Below are 22165 nucleotides of genomic sequence, written 5' to 3'. Positions count from 1 at the left end.
AACCACTTTTTATTGAATCTCTGATTTCCTTTGGCTTTATTGCTTTTATTTTTTTTGCAATTAGCATCACGGATTAATTTCCCCAAGAAAATGTGCCAACTAATCCTGGACTGCTCAGCCTGTTTCTAAATGACAGGTAATATTCTGGTTTGCAAGTATTGTCCTGTTTCTTTGAAGAAGAATGAAGTTCGCTGAGAAATGGGCTTAGTGCTCCCCATGTGTGCTTCTCTGCACGTGTTTTGGGGAGCAGCTCATCCGTGTGTTGAGCACATGGAAGAGGTGATCCCGCTTTTGCGGAGTGGGATGATGGATGGAAGGGCTCAGCACGGTGTCTCGCTACCTTGTGGTGTTGCCAGACACCCACATTAAGCTCACTGGTGTTTGCGTGTGTTTGATTTCTGTCTTGACACCAGATTTATGAGCTTGTAGACAACAGGAGGTGACCGCGCTTGCCGTGCTCAGTGGGGAAGAGAGGCAAATCCCATCCTTAGTCGCTGCGACATCCTTTGGCGAGAAGCACAAGCAGCATCACTGGAATAACTGGTGTCTCGAGCTCCCGGGGAACGGTAGTTTGGCTGTTTTCACACCTCAGCGTATGGGTCATCGTCAGGGTCCCATTCTCTGTTCTTGTCTGGTTTAAGTGCATGCTCTTCCTTTACAAGTCTGCTTGATATTCGTACATTTAAATATTTATGTATTTAAATTGCTTCTTGAATTGTGTTGAGACTTGTAGTCAAACACAAGCTCTCAATTCAACTTTCCGTGCCGGCCCCATGCAGTTCAGTTCCTATTTATCTCTGCCTTTTAAAATCAGCTCTTTTACTGAGGAAGGCCTTTCAAAGGATGTTTGCATACAGCCCATTGTTAAATAAACCTTTAGACATTTATAATGGATTCAGCATTTCCTGCGTTTTACAGTTCCAAGGATGCTAAATGACGTACAGACACACTCCATGAGGGTAAGATTGCTGTATCAGCCCCTCACTAAAATGCACTCATTATTCAAATAATAGCTGTATGTCTCCAGCATGTGTTCTCTGCAATACGTGTACACGATGTGGGCGAATGAACCGCCTCCTTTTTTTCAACATGCAAACCCTAACATTAGCAGTGAGTTGAAATACTTTATATTTGAGTCCTTCACTACCCAAAAATGAGGCACCTGAGCAGAGGTTTGGTTGTTACTTGAAGCAGTGTGTTAAAATTTTCAGAAGTTCATAACTGTGGTTTTCAAGGGTGACTGGTTTAACTCCATCTCATTTTGAAGATGGGGTGAGGGCGGTAGGTCAGTAGATGCTTTGGAAAGGTTTGTCTTCATGATTTGTCACCAGTGTAAGCTGGGGAACGAGCTGTTGGAGAGCAGCGTAGGGAAAAGGGACCTGGGGGTCCTGGAGACAGCAGGGGTGACCATGAGCCAGCACTGGGCCCTTGTGGCCAGGAAGCCAATGGTACCTGGGGTGGGTTAGAAGGGGGTGGTCAGTAGGTCAGAGAGGTTCTCCTGCCCCTCTGCTCTGCCCTGGGGAGACCACACCTGGAATCTTGTGTCCAGTTGTGGCCCCCTCAGTTCCAGCAGGACAGGGAACTGCTGGAGAGAGTCCAGTGCAGCCACCAAGATGCTGCAGGGAGTGGAGCATCTCCCGTGTGAGGAAAGGCTGAGGGAGCTGGGGCTCTGGAGCTGGACAAGAGGACACTGAGGGGGGACTCATTCTGGGGATCAATATGGAAAGGGGGAGTGTCAGGAGGATGGAGCCAGGCTCTGCTGGTGACAACCAGGGACAGGACAAGGGGCAATGGGTGCAAACTGGAACACAGGAGGTTCCACTTAAATTTGAGAAGCAACTTGTTGGGGGTGAGGGTGTCAGAGCCTGGCCCAGGCTGCCCAGGGGAGTTGTGGAGTCTCCTTCTGTGCAGACATTCCAACCCGCTAAATATGGGTCAGAAATGACAAATGCCAGAAATATAGTGAAAAAAAAATCAGCGCTCTAAAGTTTTGTTTTTTCTGTCTGTCAGGAGATGAATTTATAATTTTATGCTTCTCCTGTCACCTCATGTACCTTTAAGTAATTCCTACAGAAGAGAGAACCAGCAAAAGAACATGTTTCTGAGGCTGCTGTGGGTGTTTGCCATGTCGTTACTGCTTGGAGGAGAATGATCATCTTGAAGTCCTGTCCAGGCCGGTTTAGAAGTACAGCTGGAAGGAGAACGATGTTTCATCTAATGAAACACTAGTGAAAGTCTGTCCACGTCCTTCCTTCCTCTCTTTCTCAGTTTGTAAGTAATGTTGACAGTACCTGTTTTGGAAAAAGTATTTGCATTTCATATTTTGGGGTACTTGCATTGTTGTGGAAGTGGACATTCTAAATTATTCGGTGTGCTAGATGTGTCCTAATCACTTTCTATTGAGAGCAATAAAGCTGGATGGAAATTCAAGCTTATGAAGTGAGAGCAGAAAAGGTTTTGGGATAAACAGGATCATTTTAGGTTGAGAGCAAGAGGCTTCAGTATATTCTGAGAAAAGAACATCACACAGTCAAAATGTTAAGTACCTGTTGATATGTTTTATTCACAAGTTGCGGGCTCTGATGTTACTCGTTACTCCAGCGTCATAAAAGCCTTGGATAACGTGAAAAAAAGATAAATTAAAATAATAGCTTGGTTTCTTTCCAGGTTGCTGATGTGTTCTGTACAGTGGGGCTGATCCTGGGTGATGTTAACACTGAAGCTCCTGCACAAGCTGCAGGTACTTAGGTCCCTCTTGTGCAGTTTTGAGGATAAGAAATGCAGTGCTGTATTTCAGGACAATGTTCTCTCTCTGCTCTCGGTGCCGGTTAAAACAGCCGGTTAACATAAAAGAGAGCTAAAGGATCCAAGCCTGACCTGGGTCATTCGGTGCTGAATGGGGGAACGTGGCAATGAGCTGTAATTTGAGCAGCCCTTTACCCCTCTCTGCTGGGTAATGGCTTCTGCTAGTTTAATGTATTCAAAGTAATAAAAGTTTAACTCAGCCAGTTATATGGAATTATGGATAAAAATTGAGAGAGTTTAAGCAGGAATGTTGAGTTAGTCCAAAAAGCAGAAAATGCCCGCTGAAAGTGGTGTGTGGTGGGCAGGGAGACTGGGACTGGAAATTAACTGAGGAAAAGGGATATGATGGGACTTGGGCAGAGAAAACAGCAAGAGGAGGTTGGCTTTTCCTCTCCTCGTCCCTTCTTGAGGCCACTGGCAAAGGACAAGTGGACAGGAAGGGACAAACTGCCATGACGGCGAGACATGTCGTGTGTAACGCCTGGTCCTCAGAGCTCTCCTGAGGGGCTGTCAAAGGGAATGATCTCAGTAACCTCAGTCACCGAATCCCAGAGTGTCAGGGGCTGGAAGGACCTGGAAAGCTCACCCAGTGCAATCCCCCCATGGAGCAGGAACATCCAGATGAGGTTACACAGGAAGGTGTCCAGGCGGGTTGGAATGTCTGCACAGAAGGAGACTCCACAACCCCCTGGGCAGCCTGGGCCAGGCTCTACCACCCTCACCCCCAACAAGTTGCTTCTCATATTTAAGTGGAACCTCCTGTGTTCCAGTTTGCACCCATTGCCCCTTGTCCTGTCCCTGGTTGTCACCAGCAGAGCCTGGCTCCATCCTCCTGACACTGCCCCTTTCCATATTGATCCCCAGGAATGAGTCCCCCCTCAGTGTCCTCTTGTCCAGCTCCAGAGCCCCAGCTCCCTCAGCCTTTCCTCACACAGGAGATGCTCCACTCCCTGCGGCATCTTGGTGGCTGCGCTGGACTCTCTGCAGCAGTTCTCTGTCCTCCCCACCTCTTAGGTTTGCACCAAGTGCTGAAAACTACGTAGAATATGGATTTGTATTTCTCCTATTACTGCCTTCCCGTTGCTTCTTTTCCTCATTCATTGCTGCTGCTTCTTTCTCTTTTCTCTGCATTCTGCCCTGACCGATGATGTGCAGAGCTGCAGCGCAGGTGGTAGCAATGCCAACGCAGCATTTGGCCAGGGCTGCCCAGGGACGGATGCGATTGTGTGCTCCAGGCAAAACTTGCAAGTAAGAGGAAGCTTTTATCAGTGGATTTCTTATTTTTTGCTCTTTTCTTCATTCTTGTTTCACCAGGACCTGTTTGCTTGGACTGTGCTGCCTTTGGAAAATCAGAGTTGCATCCCAACAACAAGCCACTCCATCTTATCTCAGCTAACGTTCTGTTTGCCCTGGAAAAGTCATAAATAACACTTTTAGTATCTTATGTGAGACTGGCAGGCAGGGATATTTTCCTCACTGAAACCTAAACAATTAAAGGAAACAAGCTGCATATTTAAAATGAAATACTTAGTACCTTAGCCCCCCCCCCCCTTTTTTTTTTCTATAAGCGATTAACAAGGTTTTAATGGCAATAATTTTCTGTGGCATAAAGTTGTGCCTTGGCCTGAACTTTAAACTCTGCAGTGATTTGAATCCTACTTGAGAAAGCTGGCCCATGTCAAGATTTAAGTGCTCAAGCCAGTTTAATCTCTAAAGACATCCCCATTCCCTCCTCCCTTCTCACCTCAGGCTCATCAAGTTTTCAGTCCAGCTTTGGTGCTTGAAAACTGGGAGGACACAGAAATGACATAAAAATGCCCTTACAGCCCATGTGCCCTTCCCTCCTCATTCCCCTTCCATGGCTGCCTCTTAGACACCCAGCAGAACCTCATCACGTCGCTACCGAGCATCCTCGGCACTAATTTGTCACCGCTGTACATCAGGCGGGACCCGCGCTGGTGCCTTCCATGGCGGCATCTGCTTGAGAGCGTGTGCGGCCGCTCGCCCGTCTCCTTTTCCCGTTCCACGCTCCATTCTTTTGCAGCCAACACAAGAGACCCCAGATCCCAACAGCAAATTACTCGCCCACCCCCTCCGTCCTCCCTTCTCCCCCGCGAAGGTGACCGTGATTTACCTGCTCGTGTCGCTGAGCAGGTGGCTGTTGGACTCAAGGCTGAGCCTGCTTACCTGATGATAAATAACATATTTACCAGCCCTTCCATCTTCAAGTGCTGTCCACACGCAGTCCAGAAGCAGCGCAAAGCTCTGAAACAGCAAATACATCCAGGCTTCAGCGGGCGCGGGGAACAGGAGATATAATGAGTGTTTTCCTGCTAGAAGTAGATTGGAATTGAAGCCTGCTCCTCGTCCCAGTACCTTTTATTCACATTTCTGGAATTAACTGGTGCGCGTGCTTTATCCCCAGCCATCTGTGATGGGCTGAGCTGGGACAGATAAGCTCAGTAATCAGAAAATTGAGGGAAGCATTTCTGGCCGTGATAATCTTATCAGGCAGCTAATATACATTAACATTTGTACAGCCTGATGATGCAGGTGGGCCTTTGCTCATTTTTTCCTTCCTGGGTGCTTTTTGACAGGCAGGAGGGGAACACAGGGGGAAATTTGGCTAAAACCTTTTTTTGACCCTCGCTCTCCTGCTCTGTCCCATGGTACCAGAAAGGGGAGGGAGAATAATCCAACCATCCTTTTCTGCCCGTTCTGCTGCCGGTGCTGCCAGGCTCTGTCTTTCCTGGTGAGCCTGGAAGGGCAGAGAGGCAATATGTCAAACTGTCAGTTCTGGCTGAGCAACGTGACCGCGCGTGTCAATATGCTCCTCTGCCCTGTCAAACTGGGCAAGTTCTGCCAGCTCGCTGGCTTTGCCGCCAGTTCGCCCTTGCGATGGGCTTTTGCTCTACAAGCCTAATGGGCGCTGTTGAAGGGAATGGTCTGTTCATGGATTGTTTCTCTGATGCTGAGCACTCAACTCTCTGCAGTCAGGTTTGCATGTGTAATTAGGGCTGGTTTGCTTATTGGTTTCCTCCGGAGTGAAAAGTAGTTTCTGTCAATAGATTTATTAGTGCAATTAGTCGCCAGGTGCTAAAAGACAGATGACAAGATGCAATCCAAAATCTGGAGGAGGAGTGTGAAGGAGGTCTGAGCCGGGAGACGGTGCTGGAACAGAAGTTTGAGTATCTCCGGGTAGTTTGTCTCTGCTTATACTTCATGATAAATCATTTTCTGAGAGGTTTAGAAACAAGTAACATATGTCGTTTATCAATCTGTGCACTGTCTTGGTAGCTAAATTAGAGATACAGATTCCCGTAAGTCAGGGAACCTGGGAATGGCGGATTTTGGGTAGGAAGTTTTCTGTAAGTTTTTCATGTCCGAGGAGTTTTGAGGTACTTTTTTGCGAGTTCCTTCCCAGGCAATGCCAGAGGCAGAAAGTGTTCGTAATTGTTTGTTCCGCCAGAGCTACCTGAGCCGCCGGAGCTGGAAGTGTATACTGTAAAGCGCTGGAAATATTCCCCAGTCTATTGGATTCAATGTATGTGTCTCAGAGTTGTGCTGGACAAGACAGCGTAATCCTGCGGTTCGGTTCATTTCTTCTGGGGAAGAACTGAAGCTAAATGAGGGTGAACTGTCAATACTGAATCTTGGGTACCAGCGAGCTCCTAACACCACACAGATAATTCTCTGCATCCCATTACCCGTGGGGGACAGGCTGGGAAAGTATCTGGAAGAGAAGCAGAAGCTCTGCTTAGAAACAATCAACTTGTTGTGCTACATCTACCTTGTTGGGGAAGGCAAAAGGGATTGCAAAGGGAACCAGGCTTAACTGAGGTTTTGACACTCAACACATGAGTTGTGCTTCACATTGGTATCCTGAGAAAGGTCTGAACTGTGCAGAACATCATGATCTCCTTCTCCTCCCTTTGCTGTTCACGTGTCCCCCTTATTAGTACTGAAGGAACTAATGGCTTTTCTCCTCTACAGCTGGAGGTGGAGATGAATGTCCTGAAGTCTCAAGAGTGCACAGCTGAGCAAAGTACCGTCGTCACCAAGGAGGAGGTTGACACACTCAGGTAGGCAGAGCAGTCGGAAGGTTGAGAAGGTTCTGCTGTTTTCAGTGGAACTAATGGAAAGGGAGATGCCCGGGGTGGTTTCGCTGCCTGTTTGGGTTATTGCCATCTCGTGGTAGAGCAGCAGGTACAGGACCACGCCGTGCTACAATGCGTGAAAAAGTATGTGTGCATAGATTGCCTGCGTCCATAGGGTGCCTGCTATTCATGGAGCAGCACGGCGGCATCAATCAGGACGTGTTTTCCTTGTCTTTCTGAAGTGGGATGTTCTCCTGAGCATGCTTTTTACTTTCCCACCAGCTTTTATGGATGTGAGAAATCCACGAAGCATTAACAGAAAGCCTCAGCCCCTGATTTTTCCTGCATTTAGATACTTCATAAGTTTTTCCATCTTTTGGGGGGCTATAGGCTCTTCTCTTTTATGTCTGGGGTCTCTTGCGTTCAGTTTATTTATAAGATGGGCTCCTGTGTCACTATTCCCGCTGCTGAATTTCTTTCCTGTGGAAACAGCATTGCTGTTTGTTTCTTATTTTGACCAAATCTCGACTGTAAACACAGAATGTTGACATGTGTGTAAAGAGGTTTAGAATCCAGCTTTTGTAAAACCGATGTGGGTGTAGCGCTGGAGATAAAAGAGGGATGTTTCCCCATGTGCATTGCTGCAGATGGCAGGGGTTACCCCTTGTGATTCCAGTGAAAGGGAAGTTCCAAACCAGCATTTCAGCAGAGGATACATGAGCGTTTACAAAAGGTACAGTGAAGCTAGACAACCTTTACATGTATTTATTAAAGCATTTACAGCTTCCATTCCAAAGCGGGTGACACAAGAAATACCAAGCACAGAAAAGTTCGTCTGTTTCTGAATGTTTAATAAAGTTCCTTTTATTTAAGCTGCACAAATCAGATCTTGACAGGCCGAGCTTTTTTATTCTCAGCTGATATAAGACTTGGCTGGGGTTTTGTTTCTTAATTCTTTTATATTTTCATCTCCATCACTATAAAGCGTTGCTGCCTCTTACGACTGAAAGCAAGATGTTGCAGCAAGCAGAATCTTGCAGGAAGCAGAAATGACTGGCCTGTACATGATGATTTTGCTCCTGTTCTTTCCCTCTGGAGCTTGTTTTCGGCTTTGAAAGCCCAGCTCTGTAGCAAAGGGAGGTATTTGAAAACAACACATGTTCGGCTGAGCTGCTGCGTTACGTTTTCGGGCTGTACACCTAATCTTAGGGACTTACTCCTGGAGTGTAGCTCCCTCAGGGTGATGTAGCAGTTCTGGAAACCCAAGACATATATCTCCCTTTTTTCACTGTATCATATGTTTGAGTTCTGATAGAGGGTAGTATGCTATGGCTTCCCTTTTTCAGCGGGATAAACCTGTCTCCCCCTGCTTTTGTGTATTGTGGATGTTTGTTTGACCTGAGCTCATGCAGGTTTTCCCTTTGCTGGGGCACGCTAGACCCTCTCAAAGCTGCCGTTCAGACAGCTGCAGGAGCGCTCACCACCTCCTCAGCAACATTAAGCCCGTCGCTCCTGATTAATATTAGACTGTCTATCAGTAAACCAGCGTCCTCCTTGCTGTCTTTTGGGAGCTGAAGGGTTTCAGAGCATTTCTGCGCTATCTCCTCAGTCCCTCCCTCTGTCCTTCTTGAACTTATGAGGAAGGTGTTTGCATTTCTATAGTTACTGTGGTCTTTGAGATCCCATTAACCCACAGTACGATGTCTCTGCTCTCCTGGCTGAGCGCAGCCTCTCTGCCCAGCTGCTGTCATGGAGGAATGTCAGAAATGCCGGTGGAGGGGAAGGTGCAGAGCGGGGCTGGGCTCTGAGCCCCCAGGGGTCTCCATATCCACCCCGTGGTTACAACCTAACATCTGAAAACAAAAGCAGGAGAGACACAAAGGAGGGAAAAAGAATCCATATTAATCCTTTGAATCTGTATTCACCTCCTGTGAGTGAATGAGAGCTTTTAAAAATATATCTTTTGTCTCATTTTTCTTTAGTATGGAAAGTAAATTTTCAGCCAGAAAACTTGAAAGACTTTATCAGTTTTTCTTGGTTCTCTTGAGAACAAAGTGCTCTTTCGTCAGACCTTTTATAACTTTAAATGTGAAACTCTCTCCCAGCATCATCGTTTCTGAAGAGACTATAAAAGGCAGTGCTAATGCTGCCATTTCTCACACTTCTGCTGCTCCCTCTGAAATCATATTTGTTTATATTCTGCAGATCTTACGAAAAGAAGAAGTGGCCACGCTGTTGAGTTCGTGCCCTGTGGGGTGTATGGCAGAGCAGGGAGCATTTAGGCGTTAGCACCTTTTAGAGGGAAGGTGATAACTGTGCAGAAACTCGTATTTCAGACCCTATAAATAAAAGTAATATATTTAAAAAGAACTTCACTAAAGAATTAAGTGGCAACAGCTGAAGGACCTTTTCAGCTGGAACAAATCTGAACTTTTTCTTTCTGCTGTCAAACTGCAACCCCAGTAAATCCTAAATGTTTTCTGTGGATTTAGTGACTGGGTAGAGTTACAGTAATTCAAAAGAAATTCATGTCCTTGCCAACGCCTATTAGTCACACTTGCTGGAATTCGGTCTGCTCTGCTCCTAACACCATCTCAGTGCCATCTGGATCCCTTAATAGCATCTTCCCAACACATACATTTTCTGCTCCATTCAATAGGTTCCTGTTCAGCAACAGCTTTTCCGCATGGCCATGTCCTCTTCACAGATGGGGCCTCTGTGAGACATGTCCTCTTTGGCGATATCTGCGGCAATCGCATAGCGCATCTGGGAACATTAAAAGCAAATAAAAGAAAGATGTAGGGCTGGTGGTGGGGAGTTGTCAATGATTAACTTGACTGAAAAGCTCTGGATGGAGTGAGACTTTTGGAAGTGCTGAGACGCTGCTGAAAATCAGATTCCCCTCTTCTTCCTTTGTAAAATAGGAGCAGCCCGGCCTTTCTCTCTAGCAGCCAGCACTCGCCATCTAAGCGCGTTTTGGGCGGACTGAACCATGGTGGGATGTCTCCTCATTCTCTCAAGTGTCATTTCAGGACACCTGAGGCTCTAGGGTTGTTATTTTTCCTCTTGTTGCCTCTTGAATTTGGGACAGTGAAACATGCAGCGGAGGCAATATGTTATAAATCTCAGCTTTTAAAAGTGGGAAAATCCACAAGTCTGAGCAAATGCCAGTGACTCTCTATTCTTGCACTAAATTTGATCTTGTGGCTTCAATTTACCTTGTGCCCATGGAGCCTTTGGGCTAAGCTGCCAGTAGCTGATGAAGGAAAAGTCTTCCAGAAATACAAAGAGATTTTTTGCCCGAGTTTAAGTGTTTTCATGTTTTCAGACCCCTGTATGGAGAAGAAGTTGGTAAATTTTCCATAAAGGAATCCAAATGATTTTTCCCTGTATCACAAAACTTGAGGACGGTGTCAGTGTTGCAGGAAGTAACTGATGTTTCTTCACTCCTTGTGCTGCAAGGCCACTCTTAAAATGGGCACCAGCGTTCGTTCCGGTCCAAACGTGAAGATGATTGATGGTTGTGCTGTACCCAGGTGTTCCTGTACTCTGCTTTTTGTGCTTCTCACGTTAATTTATTGTAGATTGTTCTCCCTACCTGAAAGAAACTCCCATACATAACAAGTTGAGGTGTGCAAATAGGTGATAAAATAGCATCACATAACTAATGTCCCTGGACAAAGAGAGCACAAGGTGCAACGCGCACTGGGTTGGCGTTTGTGGGTGCTGGCGTACCCAGAAGCAGCACACAGTACACAGTTGGCCCTGTACCTGAGTTTATATAAATAACAAAATTAGAGTGCCAAGCAAGTAAATATTTTTCAATATTTGACTGCCGCATCTTAACCACCAGCTGCAAATGCTCTGCTGTGTTTATATATAGATAGGATTTCCCTTGCTTCTCTCTCTGTGCCATTGGGAAGAGTTCCCCAGGGCTGGAAAGCAAAGCTAGAATAGCACAAACTGTTTGCTAATGGTTCTTAGTGCTTTCCCGCTGGAGAACCAGGACACTTAACAGTATTAAAAATAGGTTAGGAGAGGGATAAGTCCTAAAAGCCTCTGTGGTTCACATAGGTTACAGCGATGTTCCCGGTCCTCAGCGCAGGGAAAGCGGCGAGTCCCGTGGCTGATGGAGCAGAGCCGGGCGTGCGGAGCTGCCGTGTCCCGGGGCCCAGCGGCATCCCCAGCTCTGCCTCTGGGCTGCCAAGATGCTGAGGGGTCTGGAGCATCTTTTGTCTGAGCAAAGACTCGGAGAGCCGGGGCCGTTCAGCCTGGAGGAGAGAAGCTCAGAGGGGATTTTACCATTGCTGATAAAGGGTGGTGTCAAGCGGATGGACCAGACTCTGTTCAGTGGTGCCCAGTGACAGGGTGAGGGGCAGCGGGCACAGACTGAAGCACAGGAGGCTCCATCTGAATATGAGGAGAAACTTCTTTACTTTGCGGTGGCAGAGCCTGGCCCAGGCTGCCCAGGGAGGTTGTGGAGTCTCCTTCTCTGAGACATTCAAACCCATGTGGACACCTTCCTGTGTGATCTACTCTCGCTGTACCTGCTTCAGGAGGTGGGTTGGACTGAGTGATCCCCAGAGGTCTCTTCAACCCAAGCGCTCCGTCATTCGGGAAGGAGGGTCCCCCAGAGCTGGGGTGCTGGGGTGGGATGTGTGTCTGAGAGATGAGCCCGAGGACAGGCCGTGAACTTGAGCTGCGCTCACGGGTGCTCTTGATGTGCTGCCACTCGCAAAATACCTGGTACGGGTACGTATGAGTGCCCTGGGCTTTGAATTGCTGCTCTTTCTCCAATGAGGCACAAAGGGCACAAACAGATTATTAAAGCTTAAAATTGCAGGCTGAGGGGAGACTGTGCTGCCGTCTGCAACTGCCGGAAAGGAGCTCGGAGCATGGAGGGATGGTCTCTTCTCCCAAGGAACAAGTGATAGGATGAGAGGAAACGGCCTCAAGTTGCACCAGGGGAGGTTTAGATTGGATATCAGGAAAAAATTCTTCCCAGGAAGGGCTGTGGGGCATTGAACAGGCTGCCCAGGGCAGTGCTGGAGTCACCGTCCCTGCAGGGGTTTAAAAGGCGTTTAGATGAGGTTCTTATGGACACGGCTTAGTGCTGGAGTTGGGTCATGGTTGGACTCGATGATCCTGAGGGTCTCTCCCAACTGAAATGATTCTGTGATTCTCTGAAATAGCACAAAAATGTAACCACTTAAAACTCCCCGTTACAGCTCACTTGTGTGTTGGATCTTCGTGTTTTCTGGTGGCTGCTACAAGAGATTCTTAAAGGGCTCCTAAGAGGCCTGAGCTTAAACCTCTGCATGGACAGAAGTTCTGCAGGCAGATAGCAGCAACATTGCAGCTTATTTGGGAGGCTGGATGGGGAGAAATGTGTTCTAAATTACTATTCAGCGTGTCAAGTATGGACAGAGTCCCGACGAGAGTCCCGTGTCTGGCTCTGACCTTTCAGTCGCCGCTGTGCTGTTGTTCCTCGGAGAGGAACGTTGCTCTTGTGGCCTCTTCTGCAACCCATTTAGAAACACGCTGTTAAAAGCATTAATTCCATTTTGAATTTCCATTTTTTCTGACCTTTTCAGTCTCTTGCTTCTTCAGCATCGTGCAGCCCAGCTAGTTTGTGTCTTCTGCAAATCACTGATGGTCTTTTGTAATGGCCTGGCCAATGCTAAAAGCCGCTCCTTGGCATGTTAGAAGCTTCCGAGAGTGAAAAAAGGTGATATTTTATACTATCTGAAAATTACCAGCAGGGGTCGGGCTTACAAATAATTTAAGCAATTCAAGCTGCATATTTATAAAGGAGACATTTCTGTGCGGAACATGTTGGAGATCAACCAGCTTCTATGGAGGAGTTTGTAACTTTTGCCCACTGAAGAGAAGAAACAAATTCTTCATTGTACCTGAGATTTCTGTGGCACAATTTGGGGGTATTGGCAGATGAGTGCATTGTTTTTTGTCACGGTACAAGGATTCTCAACTTAATTTTAGGTCATTTAGAAGCAAGGATTATCAAGCAAGTTAATTAATTTTTTAAAATGTTCTGGAGAAAGATCCTGATAAAAAAAATGAGTGCAAACAGCAGCGTTAATATGCATTAGTTGCACAGTTAATAACATGTGCAGGGCGAGGTTCTTGTCTTATTCCACCAGACTCAAGTTTCTTTGTGACCTTTGGCTCAAAGCTTTTCAAAAGGCCAAATATGTTATATCAACCATATAGGCCTGAACCTTCTAAAATGGCTCTTATTGCAAATTTGTCCAATGCAAAGAGGAGTTTGTGTGGAGTGAGATTTGATGCAACATGAAGTTCTTCAGCATACCAGACTGTTCAGAGGTTCAGAAGAATCTGGTGATGCTGCTCGAGGTGGGAAATGAAGTTGTATGTCAGTAAGTTGAATTCTAGGGATTATCAGAAAAGAAGCTGAGAACAGAACAGAAATGCTCATTATACCCCCAAGTACATCTGAGTACTGTTTGTAGTTCTAGCTTTTCTCATAGCAAAAAGTCTTCGGAAAACTTGAAGAAGAACAAGGAAGCGCAATAAAGATCAGAAATATGGAAAATCCTTGGTGTGAGGAAAAATTAAATGGAGATTCTTCAGGAAATAACAGCGGAGGCCTGTACAGTGGGATGAAGAGGGGAATATGGGGCAATTATTCACAACTTTTCACAGCAGCACTAACAGGCACTTGGTGAAATAATCACATATGAAGTCTAAACCAAAATGAACTAATTTTTCATACGGCACATAATTAAATTGTGGAACTTACTGCCAAGCAGTGTTGTGAAGGCCAAAAGTATAAATCAGATCAAAAAGAGATTTGATGCACTCGTGGAGATTTTAGCTGTTGGTGATTATTAAACATGACGGTCTAGACTCACCCTCTGGTTCAGGAAGTTTTGCTTTATATTCAAATTGTGTATTTTCAATATACTTTTAAAAATTATTTTCATCATGCAAGCTTGTATCTTCTAGTCATATATCTTAACTGCCTCATTACTGTACCTTTGTGATACTGAATATGGGAATAATCCGATATAGCGTGTGGTGTCATGTTTTACTTGCTTATTTGTGCAGGGACACGGTGTCTATTCACTTTCCCTTCTTCTCCAGGCTGAAAATTGAGGAGCTGGAAGCTGAACGCAGCAAGCTGGAAGAGGAGAACAGATCCCTGGAGATGAAACTGGAGAAGCTGACTGTGCAGGTAGGAAATGTGGAGGTCCAGAGCATCCTGACGGCCTGAGCTGGTCCGTGTGCCCCAGCTGTTCTGCCGGATGTGCCAGAATTCTCACAGCTTCACTTCCTGCAACCCAGGCAAAGCATTTTGCAGAACCTATGCGAACTGCGTCTGCACACCTGTCTCTCTGACCATATTACTGGGGTGTTTGGATGTCAGATGCAATCACACCAATGCAGTTGTCTCTTTAGATTCCTTTACCTAGAACCTCTTCTTCTTGGAGCCTCAAAAACTGTTCCGTTTTAAATAACTCCACTATCGTAAGTTGTCTGTTGGACATTATTCTTGCCAAAGCAGGGGGTTGGACTAGATGATGTTTTGAGGTCCTTTCCAATCCCAAACATACTGTGATACTGTGTGAGTGTAGACAGAGCTTAGCAGCACAGAGAAGATCTGAAAATTTGAGCTGCATTCATATAAGGCTCCACTGCTGCCATGAGCGCTGGAGACAGAGACCACTGGATTGTGGCCTTGTTAGGTTGGAGTTCTCCAAGGCAGGAAGCATCAGTGCTGTGGAGATGACACAGCAGCATCTCCAGACCACAGACACCGAGAGACAGGAGGTGTGGAGTCAGAAGGAAGCAAGGGTGCGTTTCTTTTGGTGTTTTCCCTTTTCCTGAGGTAGGTCTGTCTTATATAAGAAGGTGTTGAGCTCTTCACTCGGCGGAGCGTCACCCTGCCCTGTCTGCTCAGCCAGCTTCCCTCTGGGAGCAGCTTTCCGAGGGGCACGGGACTTGCTTCCAGCTTTTCTAGTGTTTCCTGTTGGAAAGGTGTTGGAGCAAACAAGAACCTGAGTCTCTTTGTTCAATCAAAGCCCATCCTGCAACGAACAGTGTTATCTCTCGCTTCTGTTCTCTCCGATACGCCGAACAATTCAACATTGTAGCATTTCATTCTCTTAATTTTGCTTTCTTTGTCTCTTATTTTTTTATTTTTTTTTTCCATTTTTGTGTAAATTGCTTCATGGTAGAAAACCTGCAGGTTTTAAATTACTCAGATTTCAGACAGACGATTGATTTTATCTTGACACCTATTAGAGGCAAATCAAATTTATTTATTTATTTTCTTAGCGATTCCTAGAGACAGGGGAGGTGACAGCTTTGATAAAGCAGGGAGCTAAGAGCTGCTGCGCTGCTGAGCCACGGTTAGTGCGAAACCTGTCACCCGGCTCTCCTTTAATTGGGTTTCAGTCATCAGAAGGAGATGAAAGCTTTGGGCTGCTGTTTGGATGCTCAGGTCTCCAGCAAACACAACAGCAGCTTTGGTTTCAGAGCAGATTACAACTCACTCAGGTCACATTTAATCTGCCGCTGTTGTTTTAGGATGACTGCTGGCTTGCCAGCAAGGCCTGACCGGGGGAATTCCCTGTTTCCTTCGTGATATCTAAAGACGCTCCGCTTTGTTCATACTGCCCTTGGGATGCCAAAACACCAGGCTTTTCACATTGCACATTCAGAGAGGAAAGGTCCAAAGTCTTCAGTGTTGTCTTGCTAATTGTCTGTCTTCTGCTCCTCGGCAGAGAAGATCAGCAGCAGCTACAGTTTGGGTAGCGGAGCTTTCACAGGGCAGAAAAGCTACAGTGATAGGAACAAGATGGGCCCTTCACACAGCGGTAAAGCTGCTGTACAGTAGGGGTTGTGCTATTCACCAAAAAGGCTTTGAAGGCCCGTCGTGGCATCCCATGACCTGTCTCATTAAATGTGCTCGCTGTTCGAATGCAGTTTTTGTGCACGTCAGAGCTTTGTGGAGGGAGAACAGGAAGATAGAGCAAGGTAGAAATTGTATGGGGAGGATGAGATGTCGTGTAGGTGTGGGAAAAGGAAGGTGCTCACCTGGTTTAGCAGGTCTAGGGAAGAGAAATCTGCCAGTCCCCCAAAAAGCTGGTTAGTGAGGTGAGTGAGGGTATTCGGGCTCTTCCATCTGCTATGGCGAGGCCATGGCTTTAATTCTTTCCTTAACAATAAGCAGCTCCCTTTCCTTAGCTGCTCACTTCACTTGTGTCTCAGGGGACTGGCTGCCAAAAGCAGCTTCTCCAAAAGGGGAGGAATAGAGGAGAGAGCATCAATGTAGCAAAATGAAAGCTGAATGCTAACATGTCCATATTGATCAGCGTGCGCCCACCTGGATGCTCCAGATCTCACAACTCACAGGGCAGAACATTCTTTTAGTCACCTTGAGAATCAAATATCTTGACAGGCCAAGCTTGGAACGACTTGGTTTATAAAAACATTGGAAGAAGGTTCCTTATGGTTGGAACTCGCTTAGAAATTCACCTCTTCTATCAGTGCTGAGCAAATACAGGGAAAATACTGTTATACACTCAGATTAGGTCACTTAAGTATTGCTAGTTTGATTTGTTATTTATTCCTGTCTCTGAAAGAAATCACTGGGAAATGGTGGGTTAAAATTAACTTTATCAGAAAGGAAAAAAAGGCAAGACAACTTCACATACAGAAATCACAGGAATAATGTACTGACCAGAGGGAGGACTGAAATTACAAACATGGGAAAAGGATGACGTCAAATCGAATAAAGGTGTAAGAGAAAGTAGGGGTGTCATTAAACAAGGTCAGATGAGGGTGATTTCTGACACATCTTCATCCGTGGCTCCTTCTTTTTAAAAATAAAACCTCAGAATTTCTGGAATTGTATCTACTAAACGAAAGATACATAGGAGGAGTGTATTAAAGTTGTGAATTTGGAAGAGACGAGACGTAGAACTAAGGCTTTGGTTGCTTTACACTGGACTGCAGCCTGTTGAGTTCACAGAGCTGTGTGTGGCGAACGAAATCTAGGGAGATACAGCTAATATTTGGTAACTAAAAATGTCAATGTTTGGTCGTATTGATATGTGGAAAGGATTAAAGCTTCAAAAATGTTTGCTTCTCGTATCCTTTGGTATCCGAGTGCTGGCAGATGACTTTTGCTCATCTCTGCTTCGGCTGCTGGCACCAGTAACCAGTTTGTGAACCGCAGGACGCTGACGGACTGGCCAGAGGGCAAGCGAGCACACGGAAAGGTGGTTTTGTGTGTGATTCACGCTCCCTGAGCCCAGTATTAGCAAATAAAGAAACTGAGATAATGATAGCGATCCGCAGCAGTGTACATAACATCTGACATCTCTCTGTATTCCGTGCTTGCGTGGGGACAGCTTAAATTACAGCTGAGGGCACTTTCCAGCTCCACACACCCCTTCTTCCAAAGCCCCTTGGCTCGTGACACCAGCCTGCATTGATTTTCCTTCACTGCTATAAAGACTTTAGCATGGATGTTACTCACCGGTCAGTTCTTTGCTGCTAATAAAAACCTCACATTACAAAACCACCAGAAATGCGGGGTCTGTAGAGAAATGACACCCTGCTGAGTGTGCATCCCCATCCCCCAGGACATTTTGTTAAGAAAAACATATAAAGTGTGGCTTAGGAGAAGGATTCAAATAATATATAAAAAGAGCAGTTTTAACCAGATAATCTTATCTCCTCTTCTCTCCCCGTCTTTCTTTCGACGAAGCGAAAAAGGCTTCCAGGAAAGCAAACGCACAGTTAGTGCTTGGCCTGGGGTGGGCTGAGATTTCCATGAAAGATCTGGTTTGTTTAGTTGTCTGAAATGACCGTCTGCCCCGAGCTGCTGGTGGGAAAACACAACCCAGTGCCAAGAACGAAGAGAGACTGATCAAATCAGTGCTTTTTGGATAAAGTGGGAGGCAAGAGTTGCGAGGAGTGTTCAATTAGCATTTCTTACTGCCAGGAGCCGTGTGTTTACAGGCAGCCGGGCGGATGTGAAGTGTTCCTTATGCAAATCCCGCTCTCCTGCTTTTCCTGCTCTCTTCTACTCTTGGAGCTGAAGGAGAAGAGATTCTTCAAGTTTGGCTGCTTCAAGAAAGATTGATTAAAATCAGCTGCAGTTTGACTTAATTGGATCCATATGCTTGGAGAGGGAGCAGGACTAGTTAGAGATCCTCGTCATTAGTTCACAGCTGGTTGGTGAGAGAAATGAAACTCCAGTTAGAGTTGAGAAGTGGATCTGTAATAAAAGGCAAGGAGATGATGTTTGTTACATTGACTTTGGGCTTGAAAATCACCTCTAGTCCACCAGCCAAGGTAGCAGCCTGATCCTTTTGAGCGTATGCCTGTTTATTAATGAGGATTGTTTATGAGTGAAAGGAATCACCTGTGGATGCTGGTAGTCAAGGAAACATGAGCATGGGCACAGAAAGGGCCCCAGGGACCAGGTGAGACCCTACAATGGTAGTTTGGCTCATTTGGCACAAACTCTACACTGATCAACTTTGAGTGTGATGCCCCTGGTCACAACAGTAACTGTGGTTGAGTTCTTCTGCCAGTCAGTAACATGATAGCAACACTCATTAAAATGCACTGTTATTCATACAGATGGAAATATTGAGGTTCTTTTCCCCATTATCTCAAAGAGCTCAGAAAGAGGTGACTGGATACATGGTATGGGGAGTATTTTCCCCAGCCAGAACCTGGTATTTTGCTGTCTGAAAAGACTGATTCCCTATTGCAGTGTCCATGGGGGAACTGGCTGGGGAAAACATCTCCCATAAGGTATTTGGGGGGATCTTTTCATGACTTTATCGATGTGTTTTGAGGTGTTCATTAATGCATGTGCAGTAGTTTCTTTCCAAACGTCTAACTTTCCTATTGTTATCAACCATTTTACAATTTCAGATATCAATCTGCTTAAATTAAATCTTGGTTTCTTCCAGGCTTAAAATTGATTATTTTTGCACAAATCAAAGCGTGAACCACTCGCCCGCTTTGGTGACAGTTGCATCGTAGCTGTAACTATTTGAAGATAAGAAATAAGCAAGTTCTGCAAGCAGATTTTTTTTTTTTTTTAGTAAAAATAGCTGATGTGATGGATAAATTTAGGTACCAGTAGAGTGGGTGTCTGAAAATGTGTCCTGTTTGTCTACTTTAGGTCATTTTAGTTGGCTCGCCTTGGCTACCATGGACTTGTTGGTCCCAGCAGGGCTCTGCAGGGAGCTGCGCTCTCTGTTGAGCTCTCCAGGAGCCAAGTGGATGATGAAGGTGCTGGAGCATCCTGAGTGCCCTCATGTTGCTTTTTCCCCTTATCTCTGCAGTCTGTGTGGTTGGGCCGGTCTCCCTGTTACCCTCGCACTGCGTGTGGAGGGACTAATGGAACATCTGGGAGCTGCACCCCAAGCACAGACTCCTCAGGGACAGGGAACGTTTCTCCTCTTTAAGCATTAATGACTCATTTTCTCGTTAGGACTTTGGCGGCCAGGCAGCAACTGGCTTGGAGTTAAGAGCCCACGGCAAAGTTGAGGTCACTTAGCAGTCTAACTGTTCATTATGTGATCAGTGAAGAATGATGAATGAATCATTTACACTGTTACAAAACTTAAATGGACATCGTCAACCTTTCAAGGTTCCCTAATTGACCTCTCAAATGCTCACGAGTCTTCTTCCCGGATTACCTCCATGCTTTCCCTATCAGATATTCTTGGCCTTTTTCCTTCATCTCTGCATCCTGTGCTCCACATCAGCCTCTGTGGCACAGCTTGTCTGCGCAGAAAAACTCAGGTGGTCAAGTTCGGCCTTTTTTGGTTTTGCCCCCCCAAAAAAATGGGGCGTCTTCTTTATACAGGTTTCAGCAAACCTCTTGGCATCTCTTCAGGCAGGTATAACTTTTGGCGAGGTGTAGGGACAAATGTATGGGTTTCATAGGGATTTAATTACAAGATAGAGTAGCTGAGAACATCCAGCTGGACATGCTTTAAAAGGAAGGGGAACCGGCCCGAGGAGTGAAGGTCTACAGAGGGTTGTGTCATCTCCTATCACAGCGCCCGGCTCATCCAGAACATGGAGTTTCACAGGAGCACGTGGGGGTGGATGCAGAACAGAGCGGTTTGTGATCCTTTCCACAGACTCCTGGATTTTGTCAGCAATGAGCTCATCAGGCAAAGATGATCTTCGGCATTTCACGGGTGTAACAAGTCTTTACTGACGTAGGGAAGCGTGTATCTGCTCAGTGTGTCTCTGGTGTTCACAGTGAGCGGCTACGGGTCCGCATGCTGAAGTGCTGCCCAAATGGATGTGAGGGAAGAGAACTTTGTCTGCAATATGCTTATATATTGTACTGAAAGGATGTTATTTGGGAGAAAGCATCGGGTATCTTGTGCCACGTGGGTTAGGTGCTGCAGAAGCTCCCAGAACCAGTGTGTAATGGAAGGAGTGTAGCACCTGCAGCTCTCCAAGCCTCGAGGACTACATGGCACTAATTAGCTGGGGCTATGCAGATATTTGTACATGTTAATTCTGGATACATCACATTTCTTAGAACTAACAGGAATTAGAAGCGATCTGTGGGAGCAGAGAGGAGAAGTATAAACATGTCATCAAGTTGTAGATTTGTCGTTAGGTGGTTCAAGGAGAAGTTGAGTCTTGGTCTCAGTGGCCCTGATAAATGTGACGTGCAAAATGGATGTCACATAAAACAAGGACACACAGAGCACAGACTTGCTAATGTTTGTTAACATCAGGGACCAGGAGGGCGTAGATTCACATTGGTGCAGGGAAATTTCACCAACGTGCCCTTTAAAAAAAATCTTTTTTAAGGAATTTGCACATGGAATATTAAACACCTGAAGCTCTATAAATTTTACTGCCAGAGCCAACGCTGTGTTGTTTATTTCATGCAGCACCTTTCTCGAAGTTCTGCAGAAACTGATTAACATTTGCATAATACATTTAACACAAAAATCCATAATAAATTCATTAATGTACTTCTGCCACTAGCCCAGAAAATACCAGCAGTTGTGTAGTATCACACGGCTCGTTAGAGGAGCAGAGGGGAGGATGGGTGAGCTCTGGATGTCCTGAGCAGCTCCACAGCAGGGAAGGGTCAGTGCACACAGAGTCCCAGAGTGTCAGGGGTTGAAGGGCCCTGGAAAGCTCACCCAGTGCAATCCCCCCATGGAGCAGGAACACCCAGATGAGGTTACACAGGAAGGTGTCCAGGCGGGTTGGAATGTCTGCACAGAAGGAGACTCCACAACCCCCTGGGCAGCCTGGGCCAGGCTCTGCCACCCTCACCCCAACAAGTTGCTTCTCAAATTTAAGTGGAACCTCCTGTGTTCCAGTTTGCACCCATTGCCCCTTGTCCTGTCCCTGGTTGTCACCAGCAGAGCCTGGCTCCATCCTCCTGACACTGCCCCTTTCCATCTTGATCCCCAGGAATGAGTCCCCCCTCAGTGTCCTCTTGTCCAGCTCCAGAGCCCCAGCTCCCTCAGCCTTTCCTCACACGGGAGATGCTCCACTCCCTGCAGCATCTTGGTGGCTGCGCTGGACTCTCTCCAGCAGTTCCCTGTCCTGCTGGAACTGAGGGGCCACAACTGGACATGATATTCCAGGTGCACTAAGCATCAGTACCTGAGCAGCGGCACGGAGAGCTCGGAGCAAGTTTGGAGAGAGCTGGGGCGGGGGGAATGTCCCGCTGGGAAAGGTCGCTGTACCTGTAGACACAAACACAAACTGAAAGATGTGGTGTGCGTGATAGAGCAGAAAAATTGGCGACGAATACGAAATGCTGTGACAGTGCGGAGGAGGAGGTTGCCCCTCGAGTGTGTGTGTTCTGCAGGGGGAGAACACCCAGGAAGTCCTGCTGCGCTGCAAGAAAGCGGGTTTGAAACAAGCCGTGCTTTATCTGATCAGGTTTTGCAGGATGAACGGTTAGGCTTTGAAAGTCGTGCAAGACTTGGCCACACGACGGGCGTTCATGGAACCACTCAGTCCAGGGGGTGGTCTCTGTGCGTGGACCCTCTCACGGCAGGTGACAAAGACACCACTCTGTTCGTGTTCTTGCATGATCAAAAGAGCAAGGATGTCAGAAAATGGGTGGTTTCAGCTACAATTGCATACTCAGGTACACATCTGTGTTTGTAAAATGTCCCACCCAACATACAGTGCTAGATGATGAAATATTAATAGTAATAAGTAGCAACCACAGAAGTCTGTGCACCAAGAGC

The 22165-nt window shown here is 46.3% G+C and overlaps 1 protein-coding gene across 1 annotated transcript in view; it reads left to right on the top strand.

Annotated features, from left to right (window-relative positions):
* The window catches only part of MAD1L1 (mitotic arrest deficient 1 like 1), a 366427-nt gene that overhangs the window by 169436 nt on the left and 174826 nt on the right, over nucleotides 1-22165 (top strand). The window contains exons 14-15 of the mRNA XM_080353821.1: nucleotides 6799-6887; nucleotides 14028-14118. Of these exons, the coding sequence (XP_080209947.1) occupies nucleotides 6799-6887; nucleotides 14028-14118 (180 nt within the window). The remainder of the gene's footprint in view (nucleotides 1-6798; nucleotides 6888-14027; nucleotides 14119-22165) is intronic.

This window comes from Nesoenas mayeri, assembly GCF_963082525.1.
Source record: "Nesoenas mayeri genome assembly, chromosome: 15".
NCBI classification, from domain to species: Eukaryota; Metazoa; Chordata; class Aves; order Columbiformes; family Columbidae; genus Nesoenas; species Nesoenas mayeri.
The sequence above is the reverse complement of the archived record's forward strand: the minus strand, read 5'-3'. Positions and strand labels throughout refer to the sequence as shown.